The sequence below is a fragment of the Herpailurus yagouaroundi genome, unplaced genomic scaffold (genome assembly GCF_014898765.1).
Source record: "Herpailurus yagouaroundi ecotype Mexico unplaced genomic scaffold, PumYag 77, whole genome shotgun sequence".
In the NCBI taxonomy this organism is placed as follows: Eukaryota; Metazoa; Chordata; class Mammalia; order Carnivora; family Felidae; genus Herpailurus; species Herpailurus yagouaroundi.
In genome coordinates this window covers 40,738,044-40,749,633 of record NW_024412388.1, presented here as the reverse complement: position 1 = coordinate 40,749,633, position 11,590 = coordinate 40,738,044, and the positions used below count along the sequence as shown (strand labels likewise).

The window sequence follows — 11,590 nt, the reverse complement described above, 5'->3', positions numbered from 1 at the left end:
TTCTTTCTTTCTTTCTTTCTTTCTTTCTTTCTTTCTTTCTTTCTTTCTTTCTTTCTTTGTTTTTTGCCAGTGGAGCATTACAACTCTCAAAATTGATAGGAAGTACCTTACACTCTACTCTGTTTCCATTCTACAGAATAACATTGTAAACTTGACCCACTTCTGGCAAATATTTAGATTAATGTTTCACCAAATACACAAACTCCTTTTTGGAGATGATTTTCAGGCAGCTGATAAAGCATTGAAGTGTTAGGTTTTTTGTTTGTTTGTTTTTTCATTTTGATGTGGACTTGGATGGGCATGGAGAGGGAAGAAGTTGTTATGATGTAGAGGCAGAGTTGGAAATGCAAAGTTTTTCCTCCAGTGAATCTTCTCTATTACCTGTAGTGACAATCCAGGATGTAGCAGCCTGTTTGCTTAGTAGTCTGCAAAAACGTCCGTATCATGTCACCTCTGTGCTATGTTCTGAGTAATTGGTGACTTGTTAGGATAGAGACCAACTTCAGGAATGTTTTATGGAAACTTCCCAGTGATGCTCCTGCCTCATTTTATAACCTAGTACAATTGTGGTATTGTGTTTATCAAAGAATTTATGCCTCTACGTTTTTTCCTTCTAGATGGTCTTTTTATGAAGATTTATAATTATAACATGAAAGAGTGAATTTAATTTCTGAGCTAATTCTAAAATTCTTACTGGAATTTTTCATTTGTGATTTTATATCTTAATCTGAAGAAGGAAATAATGTTAAAAATATTACTTTATGGTACTGATTTTACTTGTTCTGACATTCTTAAACATTGGTTTTGTGGGTGTTTTGCTTGAATGAAGACTGGAACTAAGCTTTTTATGACTCAAGATTTGGGTATATTATATGCCAAATGCATTTTTTTTCTTAAAATACGGTTTTATTATAGCAAGTAGAGAAACATTTTAGAGAATATTTTGTATTACTAGGGAAACATTTAGTATTTGTTTACAGTTTATTTTCCAAAATTACACTTATTTTCCTGTACAGTCTTCTCCACCCCACCCCATCTCTGAGCATTTTTCTGTTTTTGTTTTTGTTTTTTGTTTTTCTGTTTTTTTGTTTTTGTTCTTTTGTTTTTTTGTTTTTTGGTTTTTTTTTTTTTTTTTTTTTGTTAAATGGGCTTCTCTGTTTTTTGTTTGCAGGCAGCTATCAATGGTGTAATACCCCAGGAAAATGGCATTCTACAAAGGTATGTTATAAGGTGCTTAATGATAGGATGAGAATTTAGCAAAGCAAAAAGAGACAATTGTTAATCTTTTTGTTTCACTTTTTGATAGACCATTTGATACAGCATTCTTTGGTGTAGAAGCTCATTAATATTGTTACTGTTCTTACAGACATTTTTATTATATCAATTTCCTAAAGTCTGTAGCTTTTAACTGTATTATGTTATTTCAGAATGGGTGGTACTATTTTTAAAGCTGGTTTTATTTTATTTTTAGGAAAGCTTTTCGGGTGCCTGGGTGGCTCATTCGGTTGAGTGTCTGACTATTGATTTCAGCTCAGGTCATGATCCCAAGGTTGTGGGATCGAGCCACGTGTCAAGTTCTGCACTGAGTGTGGAGCCTGCTTGAGATCCTCTCACTCTTTCCCTCTGCACCTCTCCCCTGCTTGCCTGCACACTGTTTGTCTTTTTCTGTCTCTAAAATAAAAAAGAAAGGAAGAAAGAAAGCTTTTCAAGGTCATATTCTAATTCATAAAGTGGAAAGAACTGAATCTCAGCAGCTCTAAAACATGGTTATCATCTACCAATTCAGCCTTTGTCTCCAACCAGTTTACTACATTCTTTTTCCCACTCACTTTTGTTTTCTAAATTAAGTATATGATAACTTGCAACAATTTCAGTAAGTTCTTAATTGATGAAACTTCCTAGAACATTGAACTATTTCATCTGAAGAATCCATTGTTAACATGTGGAATGGTCTTCATGGTTTTGTGTCATTGCCGGGAGGTAAAATTGGAAGATGATGCCAAGAGAACTCTAAGTTACAAAATAATAATTCCTTAAATTAGAAGTAACTTTTCTTAAGTTTTCTTTCCTTAAAATTGGAGACTCTGGTTTGGATTAAAAGAGGACACTTATAAAGTCATAGGAGGTAAAACCATTCTCCCTTCCAAGTGTAGTTTAATTACTTGATTTCCCCCCATCCCCCATTCAAACTTTGGCTTGAATTTTGGTGGCTGGGATTTCTAAGTCACTGAAGCATGATCTGCTAAGTGCAGATGAGGCAAACAGAAACAGCAGACTAGGAATGAGGTTGTTTTGAAGAGAAAGAAAAGTGCTGTTGCAAAACTGTCAAAAAATTCACCATGAATTGCAAAATGTGCTGTACTTTATAGGAAATTGTCTATATTTAGAAAGGAAGCAAATTTTGTTTGGTACCAATACTATCCTTAGTGATTACAGACCTGTTCCCTAAAAGAAACAAAAACAAAAACACAAAAAAAACTGTGAGAAAGACTTTCCATCCAGAGTAAATGTGGCTGATTTCCAGAGTCTGTACCAAAATTTTTTTGTTTACTCTTTTCTTCTTTTTTTTTTCTTTTTTCCTTTATTTCTTTTTTGGTTCAAAAGCATTTAGTTTTATTGAAACCCTTGTCTAGAAAGCAAACCAGGTGATTACAGGAACCTTCATGATCTTTTTTTTTTCCCCCCGCTTTGGTTTAAAAAGGTTTAGACTGCTAAATATGGCTCCAGTTTTATTCTTGAGTAAATGTTATTCCACTTTTTGTGCCAAAATTTTTGCTTGCTAAACCCTTGTGGATTCAGCTGCTGGGTTCTGAGTACATATTGGATATATCTTAACATTAACAGTATTATGCTATGGGTGAACTGTAGAAATTCCTTCATCCCTGGAAACATTCCACCTCTCCTGTCAAAGATGATAGTTTTTGCTTAATATAAGTAAAGATACAGCACTAAATTGACTTCTAATGAGGTTACTGTAATATTTGAGGTTTAACTTTTATCAGAGTGGGTTTTGTTTATTTTGTTTGCTTGTTAAAGCAATGATTTATGTGCACAGAAGAAAATCAGTTGTATCTAGTAATAGTCTTCAACTCTTTCCCTTCCTAACCTTTTTCTTCAGCTTTGAAATCAGTGTGGACTTGACATAACTGAAAATTCCTTTTGTAGATCTATTGACCAAAGGAAAAGAAAATGTTAGTTTCTCATTTACTTAACACTGAAAGTGGAAGACACAGTAGTAAGAATGGTATATGTAGGTAGTTAAAAGGATTTTTGTTTATTTGACTTTTATAGTAAAATTGAATATAGTCTGTGAATACAGCTGACTCTTAACTTGTCAGTTCATACCTCAACGGAGGAAAGAGCTACCAAAAATATTTTTTTAATATGAATTACTTTTGGAAGGAGAACAGCCCAATCCCTGTGCTTTATAGCTTTTCTTGAAATCAGATATTTGTATGAATTCAAAAGTGGGAATATGGTTTTTAATGTACCCATAAAGTTCAAAGCAAAGAAATTAACATTTTCCTAATGCTTAAGGCACTGTGTCAGGTAATTGACATATATTTCATCATTTAATACTTACTATAACCCTCAAGAGATAAGTGTTCATATTTCATAGATGAGGAAACTGAAGGGTAGAGAGTTGACATAAATTTACTCAGGTAAATTTACTCAGTAAACTAGACAATGTCACACCTTTGTTTTAAGATTTTTTCCTTTGGGTAAAAAAGTTGGAATTTATACACGTGTGTAAGGTCTTTATCCCACAGCTTTGTTAATACAGTTACTATTTTAGTTGTAAGCAAGCAAAGGCAATTACGACTATTTTAGTTGTAAGCAAAGCAAAGATGTTACTATCCCTCGTTTTATAGGTAGGATAAGGCATGAAATGACTTGGCCCAGATGATATAGCATGATGTTGATAGAGTCAGGAATATAAGCAAGTCTTCTGCCTCATCCTCCAAGGCTTATTTCACTAGACAATATACTACTAATACCATATGTTTATAAACTGTGTAACTTATGCTGTCATAAATGTAAACAATTTAATCATAAAACATCAAATGTGTGCATGTTTATTTACTACATCTTGGTATAATATTTATTTAGCATATTGTCCAGAAACTTTTTAAACATTATTTTTCCAGGCAGTTATTGTTAGAAGGAAGAGCTAATGAATTACTCATGTTAGTAGACAGCACATGCTATGTCTTCTAAAAATTAAAAAAAAGTTTTTTTTAATGTTTATTTATTTTTGAGAGAGAGGGAGACAGAGGATGACCAGGGGAGGAGCAGAGAGAGAGGGAGAAACAGAATCTGAAGCAGGCCTCAGGCTCTGAGCTGTCAACACAGAGGTGAACATGGGGCTCAAACTCACAGACTGCAAGATCATAACCTGAGCTGAAGTTGGATGCTTAACCAACTGAGCCACCCAGGCGCCCCTGTTTCCTAAAAATTTTATGAACCAGTAGTGTAATTTTCCTCATTGACTAAGGATGGTGTTTATCAACTCATATTTATTTTTTGACCGAGGCAGATATATTGTATGTTTCTTTGTCTATTATTTAACTCATTGAGGGAACCTAGAGAAGACCAGAAAATAGTCCATTGTAGAGCAGCAATCCAGTTTGGTAATCAGGACCTTTCACCTCACTTAGTATCCCTTCATTTGCTAGTTGATTCAATAGTCTGAGGAGTACAGAACTGCCAAGTGGCATTCTCAGGTTCTAATTCTGCGAAAGTATTGTGGAAACATTACATTTTTTGGGAACTGTGATCTCTGAACCACCAGAGCCTAAAGTAGCAGGAAACAAAAATTCTGTTAAGTTGTTAGGCATAATAAAAGGAACCACTACCACTGCTTAATTCTCATACCCATGTTTTCTGGTAGTATGAGAAACATCATGGTTTTGGTCACTGATATAAAGCATACACCACATCCTTTAATGTGGAGCCTCAAGCTTTGAGTATGTTGTCTCCCAACCTGTGCCATAACTGTCTTCAGCAGGACATTCCACTGTTTTGACAAGCTAGGTGCTTCAGGGTAACAGGATATATGAATGATACCAGCACTATACCTCTTTTGCTGTGAAATGAGTTCCTTGTTTAGAACAAGGGGAAGCCATAGATCAATAAGCATTTCCTCAATACATGAATGTTGCTACTGGCAGAATCATTACATCAGGGAAGTCAATTTCATATCCAGAAAAGTGTCTTTTTAAGTGAGAACAGATTGTTTCCTCCTCCATGATAGAAATGATCCATTACCAGATCCCTAAGGAATGATGCCATATTAGGGGCTCAGTATTAGTCTCTGTTGGTAGCAGTTTAGACACTCAGTAGTTTCCGTAGCCAGATTCAGACTTGGTAAGGGGAAGTTGATATTGTGCTCTAACCTCCCTCCTTTTGGCATGACTACATTATACATTAATGCATTGAACAGTCCTAGGGTAGTAAGGGAAAAAGCTGACTCACAACAATAGAACATTGTTATCTTACGCCACACTGAGAGCCTTTTTTCCCCAGCGGATAGCCTATAGGCAACATTCCCCTAAAACATATATTTACATTCTGTCCATTCTAAAAGATCCATTTTCATAAATTCCGCCCAGACTTCCTTGTCACCTAATTTTGTTTTATTCTTTCCAAGTCCTGATCAGCTGGCCAACCTATAAGCTATTGCTTGTGATTCAGTATAGATTTGTACCACAGGCAATCTCTCTTTCTAAATGAAAAGGTCAACCTGTGGTACAATATCAAGTTCTCCCCACTGGGAGGCTTTTCTTTCACTGCTATCTTTTTGGGGTATCTTTGTTTGGAGGCTGTTATGCTTTAGCAGTTTGTTTTTGGTTGGTGTGAGCATGTATACACAACCATCTTTTCTTTTCCCAGTCTAAATCTTTCCTTCCTCTGTTAACTTAGTTATCTCTTATTATTGATGGGAAGTGCAAGATACAGCAACTGCCTTTTACCCTGACTTGTTTATGGCCACTGAACCCCAGAAACTTCACCAAGGTGGTGAGATCCTGCATTTTTGAGGCATGTATCTTCTAATTTGATAAGACAAAGCATCTCAGTGCTTGCTACTATTGTTCTTCAGGATCAGTTCACATTGTTATCAACGTAATGTTGTTTTGTGGAATGCTTGGTGATCAAGATCTCTCTAGACTAGATTATTATGCTAGAGAGAGTTTACATAATCTTTTAGAAAAGGCAGTGAAGGTATATTGTTTACCCTTCTGGGTAAAAATAAAATGCTTGTCTTGGTAATTGCAAATTAATATAGAGAAAAAGATCAGTTTCCTCCTGTTATCCCTTCCTATGTAGTAACCCTAACTCCATGGATCAGGAAGCCAATATGGGATGTCTGCCAGTTACTGAAGGTGTCTCTTTCAATTATACTTTCAGAATCTGGAGAAGAAATTGCATGATAGGTTGACAGATTGTTTGAATATAGTATGAGTGGACTTGGGCCAAAACTTGATTTACCATCATAATCTTCCACTTTTATATCCCTAGGAATTAGTATCAGTTTAGAGTTAACATCTAGTAATCCCCTAAAGATTTAGATATTTTCCTTTTATTGGTACACAGGCACTCTAGTTGAAGGCTGCAGGTCTCTTAGGTAAAGTCTTAGAGGAAAATTTACAATATATATGTGTGGTCCTGTTGCATTGTCTTTGTGGGGATCAGGGGCTTTGTGAAACAACTTGTGTTTGGAAACTGAGAGTGACTATGACTCTCCTTTGTGGTTATGGACCTCAGGTTTTAGGCTACCAGGTCTAGGGTTTCTCATGTTTTTAGATCAAGTAATATTTTAGTTGGCTGACTTTTAATTTTGTTCCTTAGATATAATCATGTTCAGTTAAATACTTCTAAAGATCTCTGGAGGTTGAAATCTTCTGATTGCTGCATTTTGTCTCTGTTGTCTGTTAACATAATTGTTCCCACCTTCTTCTTACTAAATTCTGCCATTTGACCTCAACACTCTGGCATCTCATCATGCCCATTAGGGAGGCTTATTCAGTGGTTTCATCTCCCCATGTCATTCCCAATCCACAGAAGACAGCCTCTACAGTTTTTTTTAAGAAGGCAGACACTTTTACAAATAAATGTATTTCTGAATGCTTTAGTGCAATGTCCTCGTCCTCTGGGACCTCATGGGTGATGTACTAGGAAGATATATGTATGTTCAGACTGTACATGGTAATCCACTTAAGCTTTATTTTTCTAAGCATCTGAATTTCTTCTACATTTTGCCAGGAAAGTTTGGGCATTTCATCCTTATTAAATGTAGACTCCTTTGGGACTTAAGTTTCAGTCAACAAGCAAACTATTAGAGGTACTTAGAGCTGCTTAAGCAAACATGTTATATTTGGCCCTACCCAAACTCTTTTGGTCAAATTCGCTTCAAATTGATTTCCTTGCCTGTTCCCTAGGTTTTTACTGATATAATTTATCAAAATTTTATAATTATTTTTGGATTTAAGCCCTCGCTCAGTTAAAACATTGTGCTTACTTTCTTGGAGCCTACCTCAATTTGATTTTAGAGGCAAGAAGGAATGGTGGGGGTAGGTTTTGAGAATAGGCATCCCTTTTCAAGGCAATGGTCTCAAGTAAGATCATTACTAGTTTTCAACAAGAGGAGGCTAACTTTAGTCATGTCTCTGCTTACAAAAGAGGTTCAGAAGGACACCATGGATTCAAGATTGTAACCTTCATCTGAACCCATTTGGGTATCTCCATTCCATATTTTAGGATCCCACTCCTTTGAAAACTGTGCTGTAATTTTCACAGAAGAGATTTAGGAAGTATATATATTCAACTTTCACTATAATTATGCAAGCTGCAAAATTAAATTTTGTGTGTGATTCTCAGCAGGATCATACCTGTGGTTATAGGAAATAAGAAAGTGCTACTTCAGAAGTTCTATAGCTTTCTTCTCATGGCTTGAACTGAAAGTTAATAACCCTAAGTGTGTCATTTTCTTCTGTTAAGCTTTCCATTAGATTCAGAAGCAGCCAGCTCCTAGTCTTTATTGTCATTACTATCATAATGGCCACGTGCAATAGCCATTTGGTCCCCTTAGGCACTTGTTTTAATAGGCATGTGATCATAATGAACTGTAAGTGATAATGTAATTAATCATTATGCCAGTGCATGACTTGGATCACTAGCATCTCATTTTCCATTGGCAAGGAGCTCAGCAGTGTATTGAAGGTCAAGGACATAATCAAGCCAATTCCTGAATTTTGTTTCCTGTGATGCCTCCATTATCAAAAAAGAAATGGGTATTTCAACAAAGGGAATTTAATGTAGGATTGGTTACACAGGTGTGGAACAGTAAAAAAGTAAACTGAAAAAACTTTGATATAATAACTGCTTCAGGAAGTCAGCACTCTTAGGTCTAGGTCAAAGGGATTAACAGAACTTTGAAGCTCAGAGGAGCCCCTTGGATCCGAGTGAGGATTAGGCCACTGTGGAATGCATACTGTTTAGCTGCTACTGGTATCTGAGGAGATGTCAAGAAACTGGTTATGTGAATGCCGAAAAAAGCAGGAGACTGAAAGCTACAGGATGGTACTGATAGAAATATATGCAAACAGGAAGAAGGAAGTCTTTCCTTCTCTCCTCACAAATAATCCCTAGCTAGTATCCCCTATATGCAGAATCTATTAGGGAAACATATGCCAAAATAAATAGAATTTTGGAGAATGCTAGCACCAGCATCACAGTATAGACTACAGAAGAATGAATTTGGGGGTGCCTGGGTAGCTCAATCAGCTTCCCGACTCTTGGTTTCAGCTCAGATAGTGATCTCATGGTTTGTGGGTTTGAGCTCCATGTTGGGGTTTGAGCCCCATGTTGGGCTTTGCACTGACAGCGTGGAGCCTACTTTGAATTCTTTGTCTCCCTCTGTCTCTGTCCCTCCCCTGCTCGCACTCTCTTTCTCTGTCAAAAATAAACATTAAAAAAAAATATTTAAAAGAAGAATGAATTTGGAGTTAAGCAAACAGTAAGTCAGTGGCCAGCCTATTAACTTCAGCTATTTTTCCGAGGTTCTGAGAAGTTGTGACAAAATTTAGAGATACTAAGTAACCTTACACAACATTCTGTTCATAGATATTTAGGAGCTCAATTTGAATTCCAACAGTTATAGTCTTTCCTGCTTTGGTCATTTTCTTTTCCATGTCTTCCTTCTAAGATTACTTTCCTTGAGCTTAACAGCTGGGAGTTTTGGGTTTTGTATTTGCATCAGTGATTACTAGAGTATCTTAACTCTGAGATCACACTTTTTTGGCCAGGACCTACAATGAGGAATGCTTGGAATCCAAAACACACATATGCAAATTTGTATCAGAATCAAAAAGTTTAGGAACCAATACTTGGTCCTAACTATTAAGTGCCACATGCTGATAATTTGTTTCCTATCCTGTTCTTTAAAAGACTGATCACACAACTCACTAAATCAATTTTGTAATATAAATTTGGTTAACACTAATCAAAGCAATAGTGTGAAGTAAATGTAATTTTTTTTTTCCTGACTTGAATGAATACTGCTTATATGTGTGTTTTTAGTCATTCTTGGTCCTGTTCAGGTTGCCAGTCCATTGTTTTTCCTCAAATTTAGGGTAAGAAAAAAGATGTTTTAGAATAGAGCTTGTGAGCTTGTAGTTTTAGTGGTGGAACATATATACAATAATGTATCAATGGAAGCATTCCTTATATTCCCTTCTTTCCTATTCCTCCCAGCAATGGGGGAAAAAGTGGCTATATATGATAAATTAAGTGAGAGAAAAACCAAATCATTTAATAATTATTTCTTTACTTATTTGTTAAATATTTAAGTACCTTCTCTGTGAATTCTTGAGCTCTAGGCAGAAAATATGGCCATTAAAAACACCAATGGGAACTTTGCCCTTGTGGAACTTATATTCTACGGGGGTCTTAAATGTCAAATGATTAATACCAATTATAATTGTTGGTGGTGAGGAATTAGAACCAGTCTAAGGTAGTGAAACATGCTCTGAGTTGAAAAATGTTCAATCTGAGATATGTATGAATATAATTAACTAGAAGAAAGATGGAATATAGGGATGAGATGGGAAGAATATTCTTAGAAGGAATAGTGTGTGTTCCCCCATGAAATGGGAAGGATCAAGGTAAGATGGAAGAAATAAAAGGCTGTTGTGGCTATTGGCATAGAGAGATGAAGATAGCATAGCAAGCTAAGGATGGGAAGGTAGATAGGATATGGATCATACAGGGACTTTATATGCCTCTTTAGCTCTGTATAAAGACCAGAGGGGAGTATCGAAGAAAAATGATATTAAGACATTTCTGTCTTTAATTTCATTTTAGTGGTGATCTGGAATGACATGCAAGGGAGCAAGGGGTACATAGACATTAGGCTTTTGCATCAAACCATACATGAGGTGCTTGTGACTTGCCCCAGGGTGTCAGCTTCAGAGGGGAAAGGTGGATGACTTATGACTTAACATGGTGTCAAGGATAATGCCAGGAGTTTCTGGTTGGGTGGCTAACGTGAGGAATAATGGAAGGAGGATCAGGCTTGGGGAGACATTAAGGAGTTAAACTTTGGATATATGGAGTTTGAGGTTTGAGATCTTACTAGACACCAGGCATTGTGCTAAGCTTTTCATATGTTTACCTGATTTAATCCCTGCAAATATAATTAATTTTCCCATTTTACAAATGAGATAACTATTAAGTGGGCAGAGCAAAGATTTTATTTTTAAGACTTGAACGTGTTTAAATGTTATTGAGAAGAATCCAGAAGAGGAGATGTTGAAGATACTAGAAAGGAAAAGCATAATCCATAATGCAAAGCTATTAGAAGATGGTTTTAGATTTTGTATAGATAGAATGATGTCTCCTCTGTTTTATAGAAAAAAAAGAGTACATATGATGGGTAGTTTGTGGATTTGATATCAGAAAGGTAAAGGAATTTCCTCTTGATGGCATGCATCCGTTTTCTCTGCACAGTAGGAAAAAAATCATCTTTTAAGATTGAGGAGTGCAGGGCACCTGGGTGCCTCAGTTCATTAAATATCTGTCTCTTGGTTTTGGCTTAGGTCCTGATCTCACGGTTTGTGAGTTTGAACCCTGGGTCGGGCTCTGCTCTGGCAGCACAGAGCCTGCCTGGGTTTCTCTTTCTCCTTCTCTGTCACTGCCTTCCCAACTCGTGCTGTCTCTCTCTCAAAATAAATAAATAAACTTAAAAAAAAGTTTAAAAAGACTGAGGAGTGTGATAGGGAGAATGGAAGTTTAAGGATGGTAAAGTTATGAAATAGTTTTGTGGAAAGTAGAGTTAATGAATTAAATAATGTGCTTCAGTGAATAAATGAAAGTGAATGAAGACACTGTTCTTAATTCATAGAAACTAAAATAATGTTTTACTAACATTATTAACAACGAGGCAAAAACCTGATTAAATGCTAAATGATATGTATGATACTGTTAATAGACATAGAAAGTCAAGGATGGGAGGGAGAATAATGTGGCCTTCAGTCACTAGGAAAGATTTTATGGAGGAAGTACAACATAAGATAGGAAGATCAACACTAGC

General features: G+C 36.0%; 1 protein-coding gene across 3 annotated transcripts in view; it reads left to right on the top strand.

Moving 5' to 3' along the window:
* FAF1 (Fas associated factor 1) overlaps nucleotides 1-11,590 on the top strand; it is a 529,666-nt gene that overhangs the window by 163,054 nt on the left and 355,022 nt on the right. For 2 of the 3 annotated variants that reach the window (XM_040470188.1, XM_040470189.1), the window contains exon 3: nucleotides 1,172-1,218. The exons of the other annotated variant lie outside the window; for it this stretch is intronic. In XM_040470188.1, coding sequence (XP_040326122.1) covers nucleotides 1,172-1,218 — 47 coding nt within the window. The remainder of the gene's footprint in view (nucleotides 1-1,171; nucleotides 1,219-11,590) is intronic. 3 annotated transcript variants of the gene reach the window in all.